Source organism: Schistocerca americana, chromosome 7 (genome assembly GCF_021461395.2).
Source record: "Schistocerca americana isolate TAMUIC-IGC-003095 chromosome 7, iqSchAmer2.1, whole genome shotgun sequence".
NCBI lineage: Eukaryota > Metazoa > Arthropoda > Insecta > Orthoptera > Acrididae > Schistocerca > Schistocerca americana.
Window position 1 is genome coordinate 608993176 of NC_060125.1, and position 26446 is coordinate 609019621.

General features: G+C 37.7%; 1 protein-coding gene across 3 annotated transcripts in view; it reads left to right on the forward strand.

Moving 5' to 3' along the window:
• The window catches only part of LOC124622129 (glucosamine-6-phosphate isomerase), a 122246-nt gene extending 96544 nt beyond the window's left edge, over window positions 1-25702 (forward strand). For all 3 annotated transcript variants that reach the window (XM_047147745.1, XM_047147748.1, XM_047147746.1), the window contains one exon: window positions 25431-25702. In XM_047147745.1, the coding sequence (XP_047003701.1) occupies window positions 25431-25453 (23 nt within the window). In that variant the 3' untranslated portion in view covers window positions 25454-25702. The remainder of the gene's footprint in view (window positions 1-25430) is intronic.
• The last annotated feature ends 744 nt before the right edge of the window (window positions 25703-26446 follow it).

Sequence of the window (26446 nt, forward strand, 5' to 3'; positions counted from 1 at the left end):
CCTGCCACTGCGCTACACTTATTCCCATTATACCTTAAACTTCAGTCAGTATATTTTTCTTTTCAAATTTTAACATATTGATTAACAGATCTAATACTCCTCACTCTGGGCCGTAGAATGTCAGATTTGTTTTTCTGAATATATCATCCTGAGAGACACTGCCCAGAGATCCTAGCGAGTGACTAATCCAGAATATTTTACTCAAGAATGAGCTTTTGTCATTAAACCATACAGTCCTTGGTAAATATATTAGCTATAGTGACCTCTTGTTTCCAGCTATCTGCAGTACCAACACAGCAAGCCCGTGGTGGACAGATCAGTCAATCATCTAGACTGTTCCCCAGTAACTACTGTAAAGGCTTTATACCCTTCTTCAGGAACCATGTGTTAATCCGGTCTCCTCATAAATACCCCTCCCCTCTCCCCAGCCCCCTTACCAATGTGGTTGCACTTAAAGTACAGCTATCTATATTGGGGCAAGTGAGTCACCTCATCATGGCAAGAGCAATGTTTTATGGGGTGTCATTGAGACTTAGATTCTGTGTGGTTAATTATGGAGAAAAGGGGGGGGGGGGGATGCCAAGTGACAACTACAGATTTACGCTGGAATTTCCTCAGAATGTGAATCAATAAACTGAGATTCTACAATTGATAGGTATATTGTTTGGGATATATAACTTATTCTACTTTCTTCGTGGTGCAGAACTATGATATTGATTGCTTATGTGGTTTTCTATCCTTGTGTAAAATTCTTGTTGCGAAATGTTTATTTCTTATTGTCTCTTTGCCAGTGACTATTACGCGTTCCATTGCATCACTGAAAAGCTTCCCTCACTGTGAATCTTCTTTCTTAAAAAATCCACAGCCAGATAGGCCATTGATAAGATAATGGTTTTAATTCCAAATGCCTGATTAAGTCAAAGTATGGCACCTTTCTCTGTTCACACATCAGCATTTTACACCTTATGTTAAATGAACAGGTGCAGGACCTTCTCAGTCCACCCTCCTAATGCCAACCAGTCCTGTCACAGGCTTATCCTACCCCATCAGATAGCAGGCCACCTGCTAAAGCGGCCATGTCATATTCCTACTCTGCTGCAAACGCTGCACAGCCTTTTATGTGGGTACGACTACCAACTAGCTGTCGACCATGATGAGTGGCAGCCAGCAAACTGTTGCCAAGAACAAGGTGACCGTCCAGTGGCACAACATGCAGCTCAGCACCATTCTTGATTTTTGACGGCTGCTTCACAATCCAAGCCACCCGAATCTTTCCCTCCACCACCAGCTTCTCTAAAGTACACAGATGGGGACTATCCTTAAAACACATCTTCTGCTCCCATAATCATCCTCCCCTTAATCTCAGATAACCCACTGTTCCCACACATGCCATCTAACAGTAGCCCTTCCTCTATCCTGTCATTCTCTTTCAATCCATGTCACTTTCAACATGTGCTGCTGCCTAACGGCCCCTACACTTGTGCATTACATGCCGAGTCCATATACCTGCCACCCCTCTGTAGCGAGCAAACTAGTTGCCTCCCTCCAAGGCACTAGCCGGCCATCCCCAGTCCCTCTCCCTGCCTCCCACCTCCCTCTCCCTCTACCCACCACAACTGAGTCTAATCCCACTGCAACCAGTCCACCTGCCGAAATACAGTGTTAGACCAGTCTGTACCATGTAGAGGCATAGACATCTCCCCTCCCCCCCCCTCTTTCCCTCCCCCCCCCCTCTCTCTCTCTGTGTGTGTGTGTGTGTGTGTGTGTGTGTGTGAGAGAGAGAGAGAGAGAGAGAGAGAGAGAGAGAGAGAGAGAGAGAGAGAGAGAGAGAATTTTACTCTAGTTAATCAAAGGATAACTCCGAAAGGTAGCAAGTTCTCTTTTTTTTGTATGTGTCTATCGACTACATTATGCTTCTGCATTTTGGTGGGCATCTCCTTCAGTCCAAAAGTATTTATGTTCTACAAGATCTTCAAACTAGATTATATAACGGTAAGACAGAGATTTAGGAACCAGGTATTAAATTGTAAGACACTTCCAGGGGCAAATGTGGACTCTGACTGAAGAAACTGCCAAAAGGTGAGAATTTAAGGAGATGGGATCTGGACAAACTGATTAAACCTGGGGTTGTACAGAGTTTCAGGGAGAGCATAAGGGAACAATTGTCACAAATGGGGGAAAGAAACACAGTAGAAGAAGAATGGGTAGCTCTGAGGGATGAAGTAGTGAAGGCAGCAGAGGATCAAGTAGGTAAAAAGACGAGGGCTAGTAGAAATCCTTGTGTAACAGAAGAAATATTGAATTTAATTGATGAAAGGAGAAAATATAAAAATGCACTAAATGAAGCAGGCAAAAAGGAATACAAACGTCTCAAAAATGAGATCGACAGGAAGTGCAAAATGGCTAAGCAGGGATGGCTAGGGCACAAATGTAAGGATGTAGAGGCTTATCTCACTAGGGGTAAGATAGATACTGCCTACAGGAAAATTAAAGAGGCCTTTGGAGATAAGAGAACCACTTGTATGAACATCAAGAGCTCAGATGGAAACCCAGTTCTAAGCAAAGATGGGAAAGCAGAAAGGTCGAAGGAGTATATAGAGGGTCTATACAAGGGCGATGTACTTGAGGACAATATTATGGAAATGGAAGAGGATGTAGATGAAGATGAAATGGGAGATACGATACTGCGTGAAGAGTTTGACAGAGCACTGAAAGACTTGAGTAGAAACAAGACCCCGGGAGTAGACAACATTCCATTAGAACTACTGACGACCTCGGGAGAGCCAGTCCTGACAAAACTCTACCATCTGGTGAGCAAGATGTATGAGACAGGCCAAATACCCTCAGACTTCAAGAAGATTATAATAATTCCAATCCCAAAGAAAGCAGTTGTTGACAGATGTGAAAATTACCGAACAATCAGTTTAATAAACCACAGCTGCAAAATACTAACGCCAATTCTTTACAGATGAATGGAAAAACTAGTAGAAGCCAACCTTGGGGAAGATCAGTTTGGATTCCGTAGAAATATTGTAACACGTGAGGCAATACTGACCTTACGACTTATCTTAGAAGCTAGATTAAGGAAAGGCAAACCTACGTTTCTAGCATTTGTAGACTTAGAGAAAGCTTTTGACAATGTTGACTGGAATACTCTCTTTCAAATTCTAAAGGTGGCAGGGGTAAAATACAGGGAGCGAAAGGCTATTTACAATTTGTACAGAAACCAGATGGCAGTTATAAGAGTCGAGGGGCATGAAAGGGAAGCAGCAGTTGGGAAGGGAGTGAGACAGGGTTGTAGCCTCTCCCTGATGTTATTCAATCTGTATATTGAGCAAGCAGTAAAGGAAACAACAGAAAAATTCAGAGTAGGTATTAAAATCCATGGAGAAGAAATAAAAACTTTGAGGTTTGCCGATGACATTGTAATTCTGTCAGAGACAGCAAAGGACTTGGAAGAGGAGTTGAATGGAATGGACATTGTCTTGAAAGGAGGATATAAGATGAACATCAACAAAAGCAAAACGAGGGTAATGGAATGTCGAATTAAGTTGGGTGATGCTGGGGGAATTAGATTAGGAAATGAGACACTTAAAGTAGTAAGGGAGTTTTGCTATTTGGGGAGCAAAATAACTGATGATGGTCGAAGTAGAGAGGATATAAAATGTAGACTGGCAATGGCAAGAAAAGCGTTTCTGAAGAAGAGAAATTTGTTAACATCGAGTATAGATTTAAGTGTCAGGAAGTTGTTTCTGAAAGTATTTGTATGGAGTGTAGCCATGTATGGAAGTGAAACATGGACGATAAATAGTTTGGACAAGAAGAGAATGGAAGCTTTCGAAATGTGGTGCTACAGATGAATGCTGAAGATTAGATGGGTTGATCACATAACTAATGAGGAGGTATTGAATAGAATTGGGGAGAAGAGGAATTTGTGGCACAACTTGACAAGAAGAAGGGACTTGTTGGTAGGACATGTTCTGAGGCATGAAGAGATCACAAATTTAGTATTGGAGGGCAGTGTGGAGGGTAAAAATCGTAGAGGGAGACCAAGAGATGAATACACTAAGCAGATTCAGAAGGACGTCGGCTGCAGTAAGTACTGAGAGATGAAGAAGCTTGCACAGGATAGGGTAGCATGGAGAGCCGCATCAAACCAGTCTCAGGACTGAAGACAACAACAACAACAACAACAACATCTTCACTTCAACATCATCTCCATATAATGTCCACATACAGGCATTAGTCCCCATCATTAAAATATTACTCAGAATACACATTGTAATTATAAATTCAGGACCCAATTTATGGATGATCCCTCTGTTTTATTTTCCCTTGCAATCATTTGCTCGTCAACAGAGAAAGCTAGAATCAGTTTATTGGGTTTTTGGTTGAACAAATTACCAGAATCAAGTGTTCTTACAGTTTTGACCTTCCAGTATGTCCTTCAACTGCAGCTTTCAACTGTAATGTGAGTGTTTCAGGCAATAAAATGGTCTTCAAACTGCCACACATGTCCTGCGCCAGTGCCAGAAACTTCTGATTCACGTCATCTTTCATTCTAAGGCAGTCCCATGAAGAGAGACTTTTCACATTCAGCAACACTGGTTCTATCTTTTCTGTGACATCATTTGTGGCACCATCTCTTTTACAATAACATCTGCAATGGGTTAAAACTTTTTTTTTGTTTGTTCTTTTCTTCATACATGTTTTTTTTCCAATTATGTGCAAGGCTATGTCAGTTGCTTCAAGTTTCATTGTATTTTCTTTTAGATCTAGTCTTATATCAGTAATCTTCATAATCACTTTCCTAGCACAATGTTTGATTTGTCAGTGAATTTTCTTGTGCCACAGTTGAAATTCGTCTTGAACAGACTTGAAACTGACTTCAGTGTGTTAGTTTTGTTTTAACATGGTGGTGCCCATTATGAATATGTAAGTTCTTGAGTTGCACCAATTAACACCTCTTCAGAAACGTTATTTTATTCTCCTCTCCATTTTATGACATTTGTCTACTGACTTGCCACATGATGGGTACACTAAAACTTTTGAAGTTACCAGGTACTAATTCACATTCCCTAAATTTTTTGACATTTCTTCAGCCATTATCAAGCATACTCTCCTTCCTTTAATGCAAACATCATATAAATTTGTTAAAACTGGAGAAATGCACATTAACTACCATTTAATGCATTGTCTCTGAATTATTTACCAAGTCCCATGTTTTTGACTCATTATCCTTACTCAAAATGTAGCTATTTATAGACGATAAGCTCTAACTTTCCTCATTTTTCTTCATTTGATTTTTGACAGTAACTGTAAGTAATTCAACTAATTCATTGTTAAATGTTACAAATATTTACTTCCCATATAGTCTTTACAATAAGGTTACAAAACTTAAAATCCCCTGCCATGCACTTCACAGTGGTTTGCAGAGTGTGGATTTAAATGTCATTCAGCACACATGACCATGTAGAAACCCAGTACACCTATCCATGGCTGCAGCATCACTTATTGTTTTTGATCAGCTAAGTGAGAGGCAGTAAGATTTATGGGACAAGGAGTGAGGGGGGGGGGGGATAGGGGGTTAACAGGAAGCATGGTGGAGAGGGTAACAGCTGGCCCTCATCATAAGAAGTAGGAAAATAGGGAGTGAAGAGATAACTACTGTCACCAAACTGAAGAGTAGCAATAGGGGGGGGGGGGGGGGTAATTACAAGGTATGGGTAGGGTTAGAGCTGTGAAGCAGTTCAGAGGATCTGGTAGTGGGGAGGGGAGAGGAGGTGCTCTGAATGACACAAGTATTTGAAGCCTTTGCTTTCTTACTGAAGTAATTGCTGAAGTCTTTGCTTTTTTGTGCTGCATGTTCAGTAATTGTATGATACAAGTTGCTGTTTGCCACAGTTTGGCAGTAGCACTTTCATGTGCATAGCCACATGGTTATCTGCCATTCCTGTGTAAAACATTGCTCAGTAATTGCAGTACAGCTCATTTTTTACATGGCTGGTTTCGCATGTTGTGCCACCTTTTCTAGCGTGTGTATGCCAGTGACTGGACTGTAGTTGGAGGTAGTATGTGGATGTATAAGGCATGTCTTGCACCAGAGGCATTCATAGGCAAAATGTGTATGACCCATATGCTACAAGATTAGTAGCAGAGTAGATGTAGGGATTGATAGAATACTGTGTAGATGGGCAACAGCATATTACTTGGCTGATTTTTTTGGTATGATATTCTTCATCTAAGAACACAACAAGAAAAACAATGAGGCTGTTGCATGCTGTTGAGAGGTCTCTTGTGGTGATGTGTATGAGGAAATTGCATATTGGTGACATTATTCTCAAGATTACTCTCTGGTAGATGTAAATTTCTACAACTAATAGAACAATTTGCAAAGACTGCACTAATTAACAATAAAGCCTTAGGAAACCTTGACAGGCTTTTGTATTTAGAAAAATGTTAGATGATGATTAGATGGACAGTAAAAGTAATTAAGAGTTAACATGGCATGTATTGCATTTTCAAAACTAAGTTTATGTTTTGTCTTAAATGGAAAGCCACAATCAGTGTGTATTACAAGCTTTGACTTGTAGCAGTGAGGCATGGCATTTTAATTGAAAAACCAGTCAAAACCAAGGACTGCTCAGTGAGCAACAGGAGATGCATGTTGAGGTTTATAAAGAGAGGTGAGAAGACAAGTAACTGAATCAGGGAAGAAATTGGGTGGGAGGATGATGATATGATTATAATGAAAATCGGGTAAAGGTGAGCTGGACATACAGTAAAACCAGGTGAATTGATGGTGGATGGACCATGGATGTACTTTTCTGGGGTGTGAGAGATAAAAACAATACTGACCTTGTAGTTACTAGACACAGTTACAGCATTTTCGCTTGTGTCCAAAAATAACTGATTTTGTGACATTTTGCAAGTTCCTAACCAGGAGTGAATTATTAGTCTCACCTGTGTGCTTTGGTAGTTTTGTTTTTGAATTTCTGCGTGTTAATGTAATATTTACTAGACACAGTTCACAGGTTTTGATTTGTTTTCAAAGGTAACCGGTTTTCTGACATTTTACAGGTTCCTAACCAGGCGTGAATTATTAGTCTCACCTGTGTGCTTTGGTACTTTAGTTGTTGAATCTCTGTGTATTAATCTAATTTACACTGTTTTTTTTTTTTTTTTTTTCTTTCATTTTCTTGTGTCTACAGTAGAGTCCCACATACAGTAGAGTTCTGCAGTGCATGTCAATAGTTGTTTGTTTGTCTGTCTGTGTAGTGTAGTTTTCCATGGTCTTTAGTATGCACAGGGACTGTGATTGCTGTGTGTGGATGCGAGCTGAGTTGGTGGCACATCGCTCTCAGCTCCAGCCTGTGGTGGCTTTGGTTACATGGCTTGAGGCTGCAGTGGATGTGCATCACTGTTGTGGACCAGATGAGGGGATCCAATGGACGTTCAACATGATCCACGAGTCCACCGATTGGCCCTCACTGGTTGCCAGCCAGTTGCTGCTTGCATTGAGGTTGATCCTTCACCTGTGGTTGAATGGAAGGTCGCCTTAGGGCGTGGCAGGCTGTGAAAAACTCCCTGAGGGCCGAACGTAAGGCCTCACTGGTTAGTCTGACAAACAGGTTCCAGGCACTATCTGTGGCAGACAGTGTCCCTCAGCCACATGCAGTTACTTGTCCTGTTTCAGAGGAAACCTCTTAACCAGCAAGGCCCGGGCAGTCACATAGGGTTGGATTATTGGTAGTTGAGAGCTCCAGTGTTAGGCATGTTATGCGCCCCCTTAGGGATATTGTGCACTCCGCGTGCATACTGGATGGAGTATTTTCAGACATGGAACAGATCCTTCTGGATGCCATGGAGAGCACAGGATGCAGCCAACTGCAGGTGGTGGTCATGTTGGTACCAATGATATTTGTCGCTTTGGATCACAGGACATTCTCTCTGGTGTCAAGTGGCTATCTGAAGTGCTAAGACTGCCAATCTTGCTTGTGAAATGAAACCAGAACTCACCATTGCAGCATAGTCGACAGGACTAACTGTGGACCTCTGGTACAGAACCGAGTGGAGGTTCTGAATTAGAGGCTCAGACGGTTCTGTGATGGTGTAGGCTGCAGATTCCTCAACTTGTGCCATAGGGTGGTTGATTTTTGGGTTCCACTGAATAGGTCAGGAGTCCACTACACACAGGAGGGGGCTACACAGGTAGCAGGAGCTGTGCAACATGGACTGGGCAGTTTTTAGGTTAGAGGGTCTCGGGGAAAAAACACAAAAAGGGCTTCAGTCACAAAGGGTATGGACCAAACACAGGAAGAACGTAAATACAGGATCCATCGGTATAACAGTTGTTAATTGTCCTAGCTGTGTTCAGAAAGTACCAGAGCTCCAAGCACTATCATTATAGGCAGTGAAAACTGGCTAAAGCTGGAGACCAGTTCAGCAGAATTTTTTGTGAAGAACCTAACAGTGTTCCAAAAGGATAGCCTAAATAAAGGATAGGCTGAACACAGTTTAGCTGACGCATTTGTTGCTGTTAGAAGTAGTTTGCCTTGTTGTGAAATTGAAGTAGGTAGTTCCTGTGAGTTAGTATGGACAGAGATTGTTCTTGGCAACTGGAATAAAATAATAATTGGATCCTTTTATCGACTTCCCGATTCAGATGATGCAATTGGTGAAAGGTCCAAAGAAAACTTAAGTTTGATTTCAGACATGTACCTGACTCATACAATTGTAGTTTGTGGGGACTTTAATTTACCCTTGATATGTTGGCAGAAACACATGTTTAATTCTGGAGGTATGCATAAAACATCATCTGAAATTGTGCTAAATACATTTTCTGAAAATTATTTTGAGCAGTTAGTTCATGAGCCCACACAAATAGTAAATGATTGTGAAAACACACATTATCTCTTAGCAACAAACAATCCTGAGCTGAATGAGCACCAAAGTAGATACAGGGCTTAGTGAGCACAGAGTTGCTGTAGTGAAACTGAATATCGTAACTCCCAAATTCACTAAAATAAATGAAAAATATATTTGTTAAAAAAAAGATAAAAATTTGCTTGGCACCTTCCTGAGAGACAATCTCCAGTCCTTCCAAATTAACAAGCAATTGTAGACCAGATGTGGCTTGAATTTAAAAAAATAGTGTCAGCAGCAGTTGAGAGATTTACACCAAATAAATTAGCAAACGATGGAGCTGATCCCCCCATGGTACACAAAACAGGATCAGAATACTGTTGCAGACACAATAAAAAAAAAGCATGCCAAATTTAAATGAACATGAAATCCTCAAGATTGACGCTCTTTTACAGAAGCTCGAAATTTAGCACAGTCATCAATGTGAGATACAAAAATTTTATTGTGGAAACTATTATTAGTATCAAAACCTGGCAGATAATCCAAAGAGGTCCTGGTCGTTTGTAAAGTATGATAGCTGCAAGACACAACCAATGCCTTCTGTGCACAGTAGCAATAGAAATACTGTCGATGACACTGCTGCTAAAGAAGAGTTACTAAACACAGCCTTCTCAAATTCCTTCAGCAAAGAAAACAAAGTAAATATTTCAGAATTTGAATCAAGAACAGCTGTCAACATGACTAACTTAGAAGTAGATATCCTCGGAGTAGTGGAGCAGCTTAAATATCTTAATAAAATCAAGTTTTCTGATCCAGATTGTGTACCAGTTGGGTTCTAACAGTCACATACAACACTTCCTTGATGAAAGATCTGTTTCCAAAGAGTGGAAAGTTGCATGGGTTGTAGTGGTTCACTAACTTTGTTTCTTCATTGGTTTGATTGTCCTCAGTGTTGACATGCTGGCCGGGGCTTGGAAGTCAGCTGTGGACTACTTTATAGGATGTAGCCAACAGATGCATAGTTATGTTTCACAGTCTTTTACTTTCACTTTTCACAACCCCTCATATACACATTTAATGTGGCTAGTGCACTATTGTTTAACTTTCCATAAGCCTCATTAATAGTTTTCAGACGAACATCCACATACTGCTACTATAGTTTACTGTTGTGCATCTACGAGCAGTAAAAGCCTGACCACACAGTTCACAGACTTTAAAATAAATTGAACAATCACTGCCATTGCTTTAACACATGGCCTATTGTTGTAACACTTATTTCACTGTTAAGTTGATGCATTGTTGTCATTCTAACCAACACAGGCTCCTCGTCTGAAACTCGGCCGTGGACTGACTGTCTTGTGACCAAAAATTGGCCCGTTATATATCCTCACAATAATAGGTATTGAACTTACACATCATTTGAAGTTAAATTTACAGAAATTACAATTAAAACTTAACTCATTAAATTAACTGAATACATTGAAAAATTGTTTCTTTTAAACAGTTTCTTCTACTACAGGAGTTAGGCCGAATTATTTGTTTAAATTGAGAAATTAACAAATATCATTACATAAACAATAGTTTGACAAAACTGTTAATTACTTTGAAATTAATTAAGGGCTGGCTTTGGTAACATATTTATGAATAGAGCCAAATAAATACTTAAAGAATGCTCATATTTCGTCTTCCAAATGTTTACAGTTGTTACAGAATTTATCCATGTTTACATGTCAAGAATAGAATTTAAGTTACGAAACAATTACTGATTTCACCCTATAGCAAAAGATACTAACTAGGAATAGTTTAAATAAATTAGAAAATCAATTACATACATGAAACTAAGCACAAAATTAGATCTGGTGTTATATTCTTTAAAAACTGAAGCCCAACCTTTCTATTTTATGAAAATGCAGATTATACTCACATATGTTAATAGTAACTATTTAAAAGTTAAAAAACGAATGTAAGGAGGCAGATGGCAAAACAAGAGGGTAAGTAAAAATATCCCAACTTGCTTTGCCACATCACCCCCTCATTGGATTGACCAGATAGATATTGCAAATAGCTAACTGGACAATTCAGTGACCACAAGTGACCGCAGACATTGGGTTAAAATATACACACAAAAAATATTACATAAGAAATCTTATCAGAAGCTACAGTACATATGTCTTTTCAAATTTATACTTATATGAACTGGCCATACAAAAATCCCCATACAAAATAATTACATACAGTGTCTTCATAACTGATGTTTTTTCTGGGTAAGCAAAGATTACATTTAAAGGTACATATCATTTTATGCAAATCCTGTCTTGCTTAATAAAAAATTAATCCTTATGGGTCGCAAAGAAGTTGAATTACACTGCAAATTGCAGTTCATGTTTAGACAAAAAATTTCACTTGTTCAATGTTAAGTAATTTTCACAAGCACTTTCACTTTTTCAATGAGCTTCAACACACTTTCTCACCAAGCTGTACATGCTTTCAACATACTCAAGTGGCAGTCACTTAGGAAATGCACTGTGATCAGTTCCTTTGGAGGTGGTTCTCCTCTGCCACAGTGTGTGAAAAAATCAGACAAATATCCTACTTTAGCACAGCTACTTTACTTCTAACTTAAGTCTAACAAAAAAAGTTTCACACTAAAAGTGATAGTCATTATTTCATAAATATATACATTACTAGTTCTCATGACATTAGAACAATTAGCACTAAAATTGACTATAGTATGAAAGGTGGTGAGTAGGAAAAATTTTAAAATCAAGTGCACATTACTCTACCAAACATTACTCTAAGTCATAACTGTCTGAAACTGGTTGAACTTGAAAGATTTTTTTTCTTTCCCATTTGCAAAATAACAAAAACTCAAGATGTGCAATAGCATAGATTTACTAATCATTACATTATGAAAAAAAGAATAGAGTCACCATTAAAAAACTTAATTACTTCTCAAATCAAAATAAAAGGGATTGAAGTTGTACCAAATCATTGCTCTATTTCTCCATTCCACTCTGAGCACTACTCTCAGTCAAACAGAAAATTAAATCCTCACAAAATCACAAGATTGTTTTTCGTCCCAGTATTAACCTCCTCAAGTTCATAATTCCTCAGAACACGAATATACGTTTTCAGATAACCTATAGATCCAGTGATGCAGCATTATATGTTTTGTACCTCACAAAAATATTGTTCTCTCTGGTAAGCTCTCATTCTCCCAGCAGCAGTGTCATGAATTGCACAATATACACAGTAGCCAATGTTGCCTAGTTCACAATTAGATCCTCAATATAGTTGCACCACATTTGTTTGTATACAGTTACTGTTTGCATTAATCATGTCTGTCACTCCATTATTTCACTTACATTTCTTATCTCATTAGCTAGTGGAGTGCATTCTCAAAAAATATCCCTACTGGAGAGACAGGCTCCCTAACCATTAAGACTAACATTATTCATTAGTTTATTATTTCCTTGTTGCTTCATTATGTAATAAATAAACACCTGCTCTGCTTAACTAATGCAAAATTGACTCTACTGAAAAACACTCCACAATAACAGATCCTTATGCTAAGGCAAACTTAACTCTCATTACTGATCAGGCAAAATTATTGCTCAGAAATAATATTATTTCACTGTATTCTATCAAACTGCTTAAGATTCTAGCCTGAATATTGATATACATACAAACATTGCTTATTCTTTTCACATACGTTGCTCCAGGCAACTATGTCTAAAGTTGTAATTCCTTAATGTTAAACAAAGCTGTACCATGACACTTCTATGGGTAGATAGTTATCTCTATATACTAACTGCACTGAACACAAGCACTTCTATTATACCACAATTAATATTAATATCTCATATTTAAAATGGTTTTTAATGCATATTGCCTCTGCTTCTGCACCAATAAGCTGATTACTTCATTTACACATACTTCATTACACATACTAACACCTTTCATTTTCTGTTTACCTTACCTCTTTGTTTGACAAATTCTTTAAAAGTATCCAATTGCACAAAATTGCATGAAAGTAGAAGATAGAATAATTCTGATTCACTTATAAACTACAGATAGGATAGTAGAAGAGTTTGACTGCCTCAGGAAACATGAAAAATGAGACAGACATCTGGGGTAAGCGTTATCACCACATAATGAGTCCAGCACAGATTGTTGAACCCCCTACTTGCTAACTGCACAAGGAATTATTCCCAAATATTACATCAAAGCTGAGATTTTGAATTACCAAGAAATTGCACTCCAACAACTGTCTTGCCTATTCCACAGTTAATACTATCTCTTGTTTCACACTCTTTAATAGCTTGCAAATAGCACCAATAATTTTTATTCCAGCAACATGCATCACCACTATACCCTCTGTGTTCTTGATAGATTCCAAAAATGCCTGTGAAATGCCATTCAAGTCACTACCACTGGCCAGTAAACACTTAACATTTATCCCTTGTACCCTTGCTGTTATTACAGGGTGCCACACTTCCTTTTTACTTACCATATGATCTTCTTCCTACAACAAATCTTCATTAATCCTTTCCCTGGAAAAACTATCATCCTGCTTACCATCAGACACAGTCAAATAACAGGTAGCAAGGTCCTCTGTACTGCTCTCAAACCCTAACTCTTCATTAGACGTAACATTATCCTCATTTATTTTTTCTTTACTTAACACATTGCCATCATTATCAATTATAAATTCCCATACCTCATCCTCATCACTACTGGATTCGTCATTGCTAGCATCATTACAACTGCTGTCAGAATCAGCCCCACTTTCACTCTCTCTATGCTTTAGATTTTGTACTTCTTCCACCTTTTTCTCCATTTCTGTCAATTTTGAATCTACATTTTCATTCACTTTTACCAGTTTTTCCTCTACCACTACTGCACTCTTGATTTCTACATCTGTTTCAAAATCATTTTTAATCCGATTGCTTTGGTTCTCAAGTTTAACCCTATTTTCAGCACATTGTTTCTTGGACACCTCCACCTTCCTACTATTGTCATCACAAAGTTTCTCTCTCTCTCTTCTACACATTTACTACCCAATGATGATTTCTCATTAGTATTATCACAATCTTTAACTACCTCATCAAACTACTTATTTAATTCTGAAAGATCAGTGTTAACTATCTTATTTTCCTTTTTAATTTCTTTCTTCAGTTCATCTTTTAAGTTAACCGTGTCAGATCTAATGCTATCAGTTTTCTTTTCTACTGCATTAATGCCTTTTTTCATACCACTAATGTCTTCTTTCATGCTACTGGTATTACTGAAAATCTTCCTTAACATCGCTTCCAAATTTCCATCTGCCATAAAATTTTGCCCTTGCTGATTTTCGCTACTAGATTCCTCCTCCTTAATCTTAATAATAACACCGACAGCATTACTGTTTTTGTCCATTTTGCTCTTTACAATAGGACTTTCTTTCCCCATCCTTCCAAGTTACATTCATGTCTGATTTATAATTACTACCGTATACAGAACCAGTCTCCTGTTGTCCCTTGTTCGTTAAGACCACTCATTATGTATCACTTAAAACAACACAGCTTTTGCAATGAATTACCTTGTTTTTAATTACTCATCTGCTGCTGCTGCCCTGCGTGTTTCTTGTGGTTGTCACCTGGAAGTGCACAGCTGCGGCAAGTTGTAATTCTCTCAGCAAGGCGTCTTGTTTACCTGCAGTCAGCTGTGTCCACCTGCGTGCTGATTGGCTGCTCCAGTATTCAATGGCTGCTCCCATAGAACCTGCTCACTGATTGGCTGCTGCACCTTCTTCGTTATGAAACCCCAGCACTGATTGGCTGTATCATCTCTTCCATTTAAAACTGTACTGTAAACCACACGAGTTCACACTTCACTGTCACAGTTCGTGAGTTCTAGTTTATTGTGCCCACATCCAATAGTACTCATTTTGGGGCACTACATGTAGCGCTTCGCCTACTTTATTTCTTTATTGATTTGATTGTCCTCAGCGTCGATGTACTGGCTGAAAAATGGGGTGTGGAAGTCTAACACAGACTACTTTAAATGATGTAGCCAACAGATGCACAGTTACATTTCAGTCTTTTTTACTTTCACTTTTCATAACTCCCACCATATACACATTTAATGTGGCTAGTGCACTATTGTTTAACTTTCCATAAGCCTCATTAATAGTGTCCAGGTGAATATCCACATACTGCTACTATAGTTTACTGCTGTACATCTACGAGGAGTAAAAGTCTAACCACACAGTTCACAGTCTTTCAGATAAATTGAACAGTCACTGTCATTGCTTTAACACAAGGCCTATTGTTGTAACACTTATTTCACTGTTAAGTTGATGCATTGTTGTCATTCTAACCAACACAGGTTCCTCGTCTGAAACTCAGCTGTGTACTGACTGTCTTATGACCAAAAATTGGGCCCTTATATATCCTCACAATAATAGGTACTGAACTTATACATTGTGTGAAGCTAAATTTACAGAAATTACAATTAAAACTTAATTCATTAAATTAACTGAATACATCAAAAAATTGGTTCTTTTTAACAGTTTCTTCTATTACAAGAGTTAGGCCAAATTATTTGTTTAAATCAGAAATTAACCAATATTGTTACACAAACAATACCTTTGGCAAAAATGTTAATTAATTTGAAATTAATTAATAGCTGGTTTTACTAACATGTTTTCAAATAGAGCCAAATAAATACTTAAAGAATGCTCATATTTTGTCTTCCAAATGTTTACAATTATTGCAGAATATGTCAACAATAGAATTTAAGTTATGAAACAATTACTGATTTCACCCTATAACAAAAGATACTAACTAAGAATAGTTGAAATAAATTAGAAAATCAATTAGATACATAAAACTAAGCACAGAATAAGATCTGGTGTTATATTCTTTAAAAACTGAAGCCCAACCTTTCTATTTTATGAAAATGCAGATTACTCACATATGTTAATAGTAACTATTTAAAAGTTAAAAAAAAAAAAACGAATTTAAGGAGGCAGGGTAAGTAAAAATATCCCAGCTTGCTTCGTCACAAGGTCACACCAATATTCAAGAAAGGCAGTAGGGTTAATCCACTAAATTGCAGTCTTATATCATTAATGTTGATATGCAGCAAGATTTTTGAACATATATTGTGTTTGAACATCATGAATTACCTCTAAGAGAATGATGTGTTGAAACATAGTCATCACAGATCTAAAAAAAAAATTGTCCTTTCGAAACATAACTAGTTCTTTACTCATACAAAATGTTGAGCACTATCGACAATTTCTAGATTTTCAGAAGGTTTCTGACACCACACCTCACAAGTGACGTGTAATCAGATTACATGCTTATGGAACATTGTATCCGTTATGTGACTGGATTTGTGATTTCCTGTCAGAGAGGTCACAATTCGTAGTAGTTGACGGAAAGTCATTGAGTGAAACAGGAGTGATTTCTGAGCCATCATAAGTTGTTTGCAGGTGATGCTGTCATTTATCATTGAGTAAAGTCATCAGAATATCAAAACAAATTACAAAATGATTTAGGAAGGACCTCCTTAAGGTGTAAAAATGGCAATTGACCCTATATAAATGAAAGAGTGATGTCATCTATATAAGTGCTCAAAGGGGTCCCTTAAACTTCAGTTGTGTTATAAATCAATCAAATTTATAGGCCAAAAATCAGCTAAATACCTAGGAATTACAATTACAAACAACTTAAATTGGAAAGAACACATAGAGAGTGTTGTAGGGAAGGTGAGCCAAAGACTGTGTCCCATTGGTAGAATACTTTGAAGATGCAGCAGATGTACTAAAGAGACTGCCTACACTACACTTGTCATCCACTTTTAGAGTACTGCTATGCATTTCAGGGTCCTTAGCAGATAAGATTAACAGAGTACACTGAGAAATTTCGAAGAAGGAGAGCATGTTTTGTATTATCGAGAAATAGGAGAGAGAGTGGCATGGACGTGGTACAGGAATTGGGACCAACTTTCTCCTCTGGATGCACAAATATTTTGTTGATGCCAACCAACATAGGAAGAAATGATCATCGTTATAAAATAAGGGAAATTGGAGTTCGCACAGAAAGATATAGGTTTCTTCTTCTTCTTCTGTGCGCTGTGTGAGAGTGGAATAATAGAGAATTATTGTGAATGTGATTCGATGAACCGTCTTCCAGGCACTTCAGTGTGATTTGCAGAGTAGCCATGTTGATGTAGATGTAATGAAAGTTGCCACTGGAAAACATGCAGAAGTAGCCTGAATGGGTATAGCTGAATAGTGTAACCTTTGGAGAAGTCTGGAGAAAATATTTGTCAATATTTCTGCTCCTTAGCTGGGCATTCTACGTGTTAGTTTTTGACAAGTACTGAGGAAATGTTTGCATCTGAAACCATGCAGAATTACTTCAGTGTAAGAAGCGAAAGGCACAGATAACATGGTTCGCAATAAATTTTATTGAGAGGTGCTAATTGGTTGGATGAAAACTATGAGTTTATTCAAAAAAGAATTTCAATAGTGAGTCAGTTTTCAGTTATATTGCAACATGAAGAGATAACTCTTGGCTTGGGGCACTGAAAATCCATAGCAATAATTGGAAAATATTTGCATTGGTCCAAAACTTATTATGTTATGTACCTTAAGCAAGAGCAAACTTGATGATTTCTCAAATCATAACAACCAATAGACTAGCATATTTTGATGTGCTGCAAAATTTTTTAGTCGACAGATTTATGATGATAATAAAGAATGCTGTATGTGTGTCTGTCGAGATGCCTTCTCACCTCTCTTATCCTAACAAAGTCTGAAGTTACCTCATTGATGGTTCCATTGTGAGTATTGGACTAACTGTATGGTCACTTCAGATGTTAGTTCTGGTTTCCACTTTCGGGACTTTTTAAAGATAGAGCTTTTACACTACCTCAGCCAGCTCTGTATTCCACAGTTGAAGCCATTGTGCCTGCATGCTGCAGTGCATTTGGCATACAGTGGAATCATGTGGGTTGTGCGTCTAATTAGACATCATACTGAACCTTAAGAAAACTAGAAGGGAAAAACTTGATTTATCTTGGTAAAGAATGACAAGAACAGCTTTATGTCATTCTGAGTTGTAAAATCCCTTTTGAGGCACTTCGTTCTTTTAACATAATAGAACAAAAATATTATTCTTTGATTTTGCACTTACAAATTTATGAATTCAGTTCCAATTGGTCCTGTTTTGCCAGCTGGCAAGTAGGCAGCCCATTACTTTCATCTGAAACACAGTTAGCTCAGTAGCAGCTTTGCAAATAAGTAGGTACTGAAGTTGAAGTAACTGACTGTTGGTCAGGAAATGTCTACAGTGAAGGTAAGGGTAAATAAATAAGATATATCTACCAACAAGTGAAATGTTGATATTGTCAACACATATGTGGAGCCCTCATTTTAGGTAATACTACTGCCCCTTCTCCTGTGCAGCCTTCTTTTCTCACTTTTCTTGTTGTCTTCTCACTCCATCTCTTCCTCTTAATCATCTCACACCTCTAGAACTATTCTCTTCCACCACCCCATTTAATTTTGGTTCATGTTGCTCTGAAGTTTTAGTTTTTACATTATGTTTCACCTGTTTCTTTTAAACTCCCTTCCGTAGAAACATTTGTCTCGTACTCCTTCCATCTCATAGAAAGAAAAGCTGTTCTGAAGAAGTGGAATAAATCAACTTAAAATATAAATTTCAGTGTTAGGAAGCCTTTTTCTAAAAGCATTATAGCATAATTTTGAATTGAATCACCATCTGTGGGAACATTAGAATCCAGTGAATGAAATGCTATAGGAGGTTGTAGAAAAGTAGGGGGACTGATAAGCTCAAGAACGAGGAAGTTATCAGCAAAGAAAGGAACACATAGAAAATGGACATAAAGATGGGACAGGGCGATATGAGTAATAATTTCCTTTGTACTAGAGGGAACTGTAGATGGTAAAGACAACAGAGGGAGACAGAGATTTGAATGCATCCAATGAATAATTGAGGGCTTATGCAGCAAGTGCCATTCTGAGATGAAGACGTCAGTGCAGGACAAGAATTTGTGGCAGGCCGCATCAAACCCGTCAGGAGACTGGTGACCCAAAAAATTCTCCCAATATATTTTTGAAAGTATTTGTGTGGAGCGTAGCCTTACATGGAAAATAATCAGCACAGACGAGAAGAGAAGAGATGTGTCAGAAGTGTGGTGCTGGAGAAGAATGCTGAGGTGTAGATTGGATAACTAGTGAACAGGTATTGAATCAAATTGGGGACGAAAAGAATTTATGGCACAGTTAGATTAAAAGAAGAGATGGGCTGGTGGAGCACATCCAGTGCCATCAAGAAATAGTTAATATTGTAATCAAAGGAAATGTGAGGTGTAATTGTTGTAAAGGGAGACAATGGCTTCACTACAGCAACCAGATTCAAGTCAATGTAGGTTACAGTAGTTATGCAGAGATGGAAAGATTTGCAGAAAGAGCTAGTGTGGACAGTTGCATCAGACCAGCCTTTGGACTAAAGACCACCACCACCACCAACAACAACAACAACAACAACAACAACACTGCTTGTTGTCTATTTTATATATCTTCCCTTCCCTTTTTTATTCCTATGCACTGCCATCTTGTTCACAGTTCTTCACCTCAGATTTATTTAGCCAGTTATTCGTGTTGTTCAATTGATTCATGCTGCTTGAAAGATGACCATCATGTAATAGTTTTGTGTTTACTGTTGAAGTTCCTCTTTCGCTGTGTAATGTTTCATGTAATGTTGTTTTGTTGTTCATTCCCTTTATAGTGTAAAACATTCAGAGTAACTTACAGAGTACAGGAGGAGTGGATTTCAAACTCGACCAACCATTCAGATTTATGATTTTGCATTACTTCCCTGAGTCACTCAAGACAAATGTTAAGATGGTTCCATCCCAATCTCAGTCCTATCCAAACTTGTCCTATGTCTTTAAAAACCCTGTCATTGGCAGAGTGTTAAATCCTTATCTTTCTTTTATCACAGAGTGACATGAATGAATAGAAAAGTAGTGGTACTGTTCCAAACAGTTATTGTCTCACTTCTTTGCTGTGAAAAATAAGAAATATTGTGAAACAACAATAACAACAAAAAAACACACACAAACCTTCACCAGCTGTAAATGTAAGTGACGCATTTTGTCACACTGTGTCAGTGGTATTTATTTTCTGAAGCATTAATTTGGCGAAGTTTCCGCATTTTGTATTCAAATAGTAAAATTAGTTATGATGTTGTAATAGCAAGTTAGAAAACTTTTGTTGTCAATTTGACCTAATCTTACTGTCTCAGGTTACACAGTAGCACTTCATAGTTGTTGAAATAGACACCCAGGGCCATTTTTTTTGTAACTGCTTCCTATAGTTGAAAATTCTCATGAAATGTTTCACATTTTAAACGCAGTAGGGAGTTGTATGTCCATGAAAATTTACCCATGTTCTTTTCAGATCTTGACTAAGAGAATATTGATGGAGTGCACACATTATTTGATGCAACTGAAATTCTGTGAACTTTTCATTAGATTGTACCACTGTGAAAGTCTGTTCCTAAGTTCATACTTCCAGTGATTGTGTGTTACTCCTTACATAATAATAATAATAATAATAACAATAACTGTGATTGTAATTAACATATTTGTTTTTTAATGTGTGAATTTTATGTGAAAACTATTAAAGGTTTGCATAGATTTATCATGTTGTATTTTCTTGTTGACACTACACTAATACCTGAATAACTTACGTGTGTTCATATAATTTATCCTTAGAATATAGGTGCTGTGTGTGTGTGTGTGTGTGTGTGTGTGTGTGTGTGTGTGTGTGTGTGTGAGAGAGAGATTATGCATCACATGTTCTTATACAGCACAAAACGTACATCATTTCACTTTGCAGTTAAATAATTTAATTCCAGAATGGTATTATTTGTATTGCAACATGAATTTTTTCCCTTCTGTCTACAACTTCTCTGCATGACATTCTACTTTACCTTCAGCTTTGTGAAAAATCATTTAGCAAAAGCACTGAAGATTTCCTGTTGTCTTATTATACATTGTTTAAAAAGAAGCTGTCTCTGTGTAACATATCCATCCCCTTCAGTTCTGCACTGTTTGAAGCCAGAGCTCCATCTGATAGTTTCCATTGTAGGACTTTTCTCTGCACTCACCACGAATAAAAAGAGACGTGAGGATTAATTACAAACTTCACTTTATACAATGTTAAGTAATAGATTGCTTTGTGTTAGGAGAATGCTGGTCACACAGGAAGTTGAGAAATATTCTTATGTTCTTCGCAATAGATTGAACACTGTAATTTTGCTGATTCTATTGTTAGATGGTCTGTTGTCATCACTGAAGCTGAATATGATCCTGACCAAATTATTTAATTTCCTTATATTACTCACTGCATCTCAATATAATATAATATAATGTAAGACTTTTCTCAAAGTTCAGTCCTGCTTCTACTGGGTTATGTTATACAGATCCAAATTGTCAGTATCACATGTTACTGTTACACATCTTTATTGATCTTCATAATCTCACTCTTAATGTGACCGAGGTTTGGATGTCTTCAATAACAGTTCTTCACAACTCTTTCCATTTGTGCCACACTCAGATTAACTGTGAAGAAGAATTTTTCATGGCATTGGATATTTCTTTATTAAATTGTAATTTTAACAATTTAGCAATGGTAAAATAGCACATGGCTGTTTGCCATTGAGGGGAATTAAGAAGTTAACTGGCTAATATACAATGCCATTTGTCACTACAGCAAAATGGCATAGTTGTGACAACTTTCTGATTCAGTTCTTCTGTATACTACCAAGGATTTTCTATGATAACATTGTCATATTGTGTCAGTTCCATTTGCTGGTCAGGACTTACCTTCAAGAAATGGAAAGCAAAATGTATAGCACTCCAGAGAGAGACACAAAAAAGTGTAAGCAATATGTTTCCTAGCTCTTTGAACTAATTGTTGCTTCCTCATGGAGGAGAGAGGGATAGGTAGGGGGAGGTTAAAGGGAAAGGCAGCTCATTCAGACCCAAGGGTGAGAGACAATTACTTTTTCTGCAGACGATAGTGCCTTCCACATTACTCTTCTCCAACTTAAATAATTTCCATCAAAACACTGTCACTGCCTGGCTTTATATGAGGTGCGTCAGCCAGTGTTTCTCACAAATGACACATTCACTCTTTTTTTTGACGAAATGGTTTTTATGCTAATCTCTGTGGGTAAATAGAATGGTGGACTTTACATTGCCTGTAAGATGCTGGAAAATGAAGAAAACAAACTCATTTTGAGAGTTTCTTATGAGAACATGCAAGAAAAAAATACTGTTGAAAGGAGCTCTTAAATCTGAATACCTTTCCTCCTCTCCCCCCTCTCTCATTACTCTGCCATATAGGTGACATCAACAAAGAAAACTTCCTGAAAATGATGATTTAAACAGTGCTTAAGGAAAGGAAAGTTTGTAGGATATTGGAATTGCTGTGTAATGTTGCAGTAGGGAATAACTTTTCCTTACTCTCTTAATTCTGAATAAACTTTATTTGCTGTTTTAACACATCAAATTATTAGAAAAGATTGCATTAATCCATTTTGGTTTTGCGGTAATAGATGAACAGAATGCTCTCTATGCTGAACAACACTGTTGATACACAGTGTCTTTGATGCATCCTCGAAAGAAATCATTTTGGGGAACTAAATTTGATGACTGTGACGATCAAGTCACTGACCCTCTTCTATCAGTCCACAATGCACCAGTTTCTGAGATAAGTGAAGGCATGCCAGCACCAGTTTAAATCTGTCCAACAGTTAGACGACAAGGATTGGTTTACTGGCCAGCCTATGTGGCTTTAGGCAGTTTCCCACATCCCACTAGGTGAACACCAGACTGGTATCCATGTCCTGCCTCATGCACTTGCTACAAAAACATTTAAAAGAATTTCTCAGGCTTACATGTGGAATTTATTCTAGATGCAGGCATCTATCTAGAGTACACTGATTCTGTCCTAGTGGTTGATAACACATCACATCCACCGACTGCGTTGTTATGATAGTGAGTCGGTTGCACCTTGCCACTCTGGCAGAGTTGTGCCTTCAGTTGTCAGAAACATGCTGTGACTTGCATGGGCGATCTTCATATTTATTTGTTTAAACCCGCTCTCATTGTAAATATTTGTGACTACATTCTCCATTTACTATGTCTATGCTGAATAGGCCTACCTCTTCATTAGAACATGGCATTACTGAATGAATAGCATATTCAAACTAAAAAAGTAATGGCACTAGCAATGAAGAAATGAAAGCTTTTTTGTCAACTGTGCCCATTCACTTCCACAGAGTGGCATAATATGGTGTGGAACTGTGAGGAAGAGTTCTCTGATCAAATATTTTAGTGTGTTCTTTTCAATGGTACCAACTTCTTCTCACGCTCCCATTTGAAATTCTGTAGTTGAGTTTGTTTCTTCCATTCTCTGCAGGTTCTAGACAACTTAAAAGTTCACCATTATATACACACTTATAGTTTTGTATAAAATGTATTTTACTCAAAAAAGACTGGATGAATCTTTTCTGAGCAAATGTGCCCGTGTGGAAGGTCTGAAGCGCCCACTATACCTCATCTGGCATTACTTCCAGGATGTTATTATTATTATCACTATGGGTTAGTTCCTGTACCCTCCTCTTGTTTCTCAATTATCTTATTATTTCAGTCATTTATGTTAATATATTTTTATTGTATTTTGTCACATCCTTTTGAAAATATTTCTAATAGCATATTTGCTCTGTTTCCATTTTCCACAGCAATTATATAAATATTCATTTTATAAATACAAATACAATGGACTGCAACAAGAGAAAGGCATTTGAATTTATTAAACAACTTTCCAGATAGTTTTTTATAGTCTGGCTTATGTCTCATGCTTACTTGAAGCTTCCTGCCTCTTGTCTGATAATATGACAAATCATAATGATACTGAATGCTGTACTGTTTTTCTTTCATACTGTCTGCACTGAGAAATATATCAGATCAAATAATACACTACAGGTGTGGCTGGTATTTACTTTTTAGAGATTTTTGCATCAAAGATGTTGGTAACTTATGGGGGATGGACAAAAATATGGAAACACCAAAAACCCAGCACGATACTATGCATTATACAGTGTAGGAAAACCTTTGGCATTCAAAACAGCTTCCAGTTGTCTGAAATTGAGATCTGGTGACTGTGTTGTCTAGGAGAAATGTGACAATTCATCCGTGTGCTCACAAAACAAGCCCTGGACGATGTGAGATGTGTGAATGGGGGTCCAGTCATCTTGGAACACAGCACCACCATTGGGGAACAAACTTTATACCATGGGCTGCACCTGATCAGCTAAAATGGTCACATCATCCTCAGCAGTAATGTGACCTTGCAGAGTAACCATGGGGACCATAGAATACCATGGTATGGCCACCATAATCATCACCAAACATTTGTCATGTTTCACTCTTGGTATGCTCACTCGACTAGAAACTGGAAACAGTCTGAAACAAGACTCATCTGACCAAATTACTTTCTTCCTTTGCTCCATAGTGAGGTTTTATGGCTTTGAAACTGCATTTTCCTATTATAGGTATTTGCATGACTGATGAGTGGTTTTGAAATTCTGGCTTGCCCTACAACTCCCTGCTGATGAAACTCTCTACATATTGTTTTGGTGCTGACAAGGTTCACAAGTACAACATTCAGTTCTGCTGTGAATTTAGCTGCTGTTGTCATCGTATTTTTGTTGCAATCTTCTTCAGTGGCCATCTGTTGCAGTCACTCAACATGCTCTTTCATATTTGTTGTCGTGTAGCAGATGGTGTTTCACCACCTTCCCTGTATGCAGTATAAATCTTCAGTATGGTGCCTCTTGAAAACACCACACACTTCAGCTACCTTGGCTAAGGAAGCACCCGCCATAGGAGCACCAACAATGTCCTACGTTCAACTTCGTGTAGGTCACACACAGTGCACTCGCAACTGCACAGGACACTGTTCTGACCATGACTGATACATGCAATGTCTTGAGGACATTGCACAGATGTTCTTCATCACATAAAACATCACAACCTTCAGGTTTGGCTGGCATCTGTATTTATGTTCAAACATGCATTTCTCTTCGTATTTCCACATTTTTGACTAATCCCTGTCATCTCCAAATTTAGCTTGAAGTATATGGGACTGCTGTTGTTGATAGCTTCATAGAGTATTGTATGTGGAGACATATGCTGATAATAGTTGCTGAAAGTAAAGTCTTGTGTATTTCATTTTTTAAAATTTAATACAACGGACAGTATAATTTAATGTGTTCAGAATCTAGAATATTCTTCACTTGTGGCAGATTTATATTTACGGTATTACATAAATTTGCACTGAAACAAATTCCTGCTCACTTTTTTCACTATTGAATCATTTTGAGTTTTCATCAAAATCTAATGTCACATTTTGATCTCTATTTTTCAATGTTGTCAAATTACTAGAACAACTCTTTTTATTTTATATTTTACAGAATCTGTGGAATGTACACAGTAAGCTGATAGATGCTGGAATGATGATGGGTGCAGATGGTGATAAGTAATGCAAGGAAGTGCCTTTACACATTAACACTGGTAAATCTGAGTTGGGGTTACTTCATATCATCACAACAATGGATCAAAAGCCAAGAATTTTATCAGAAATAATAATGTTTTCTATTGAAATTTTATATATACTGTTTATTGTGCTGTTTTGAGGTGTAATTATGTTTTTTATGGATTAAATAATACATTCCAATCATGAAAACAATTTATTATGTATTAGAAACTGAAGTTTCTGTATTGACCCACAACTGATACATATTTTTGACTTTTAAAAAGCCATTTCTTTGTCTTCCAATTATCTATGAAGTACTTCCTTGCTTATTCTCCTAGGATAGTATTTTTAATTACCTTTCAGCTTTTCTTCAAGTTTTTTAAAAAATAGTAACTGATCCATTAAGTTTCAGGTGTGCAACCACAGAGACCCTATTTCTTCACCTCATCTTTTGGCCAATTCCGATTGAGTCAGTGGACTGAAGCTACACTACTTGGTCAATCCTCATAAATCTGCAGACCGCACCACTGCACGTGTGGCCACAGAATTACAAGTGCCAGAGATGTTGTTCATTGGTGACGAACTGTGTGTAAACATAATCTGTAGTTAGCTTGTAGATCTGTGCTGGGATATTGATGCTTCATTAGGAGCTGTAATTTTGTATTTGTGACTGGAAGGAGCGAGGCACTGCAAATGAGGTGTGCAATTAGCCAAGAACAACTTTACTTTTATTGCCACTAATGAACTGAAATAGAATAACACAGATGTAGTCTATGAGGCAGTGGTCAGCTGGTAGCAGTAGCACCACTTTATGAGGATGATTAGCAGTCAGAGTCCAGCAAGGCAGGAGACCTGAGTGGTCAGAGATGGTGTCCAGTGAGGCAAGAGCTCTGGACAGCCATGGTTGACGTCCAGCGAAGTGAAAACGCTGGACGGTCTTAGGTGGCATCCAGC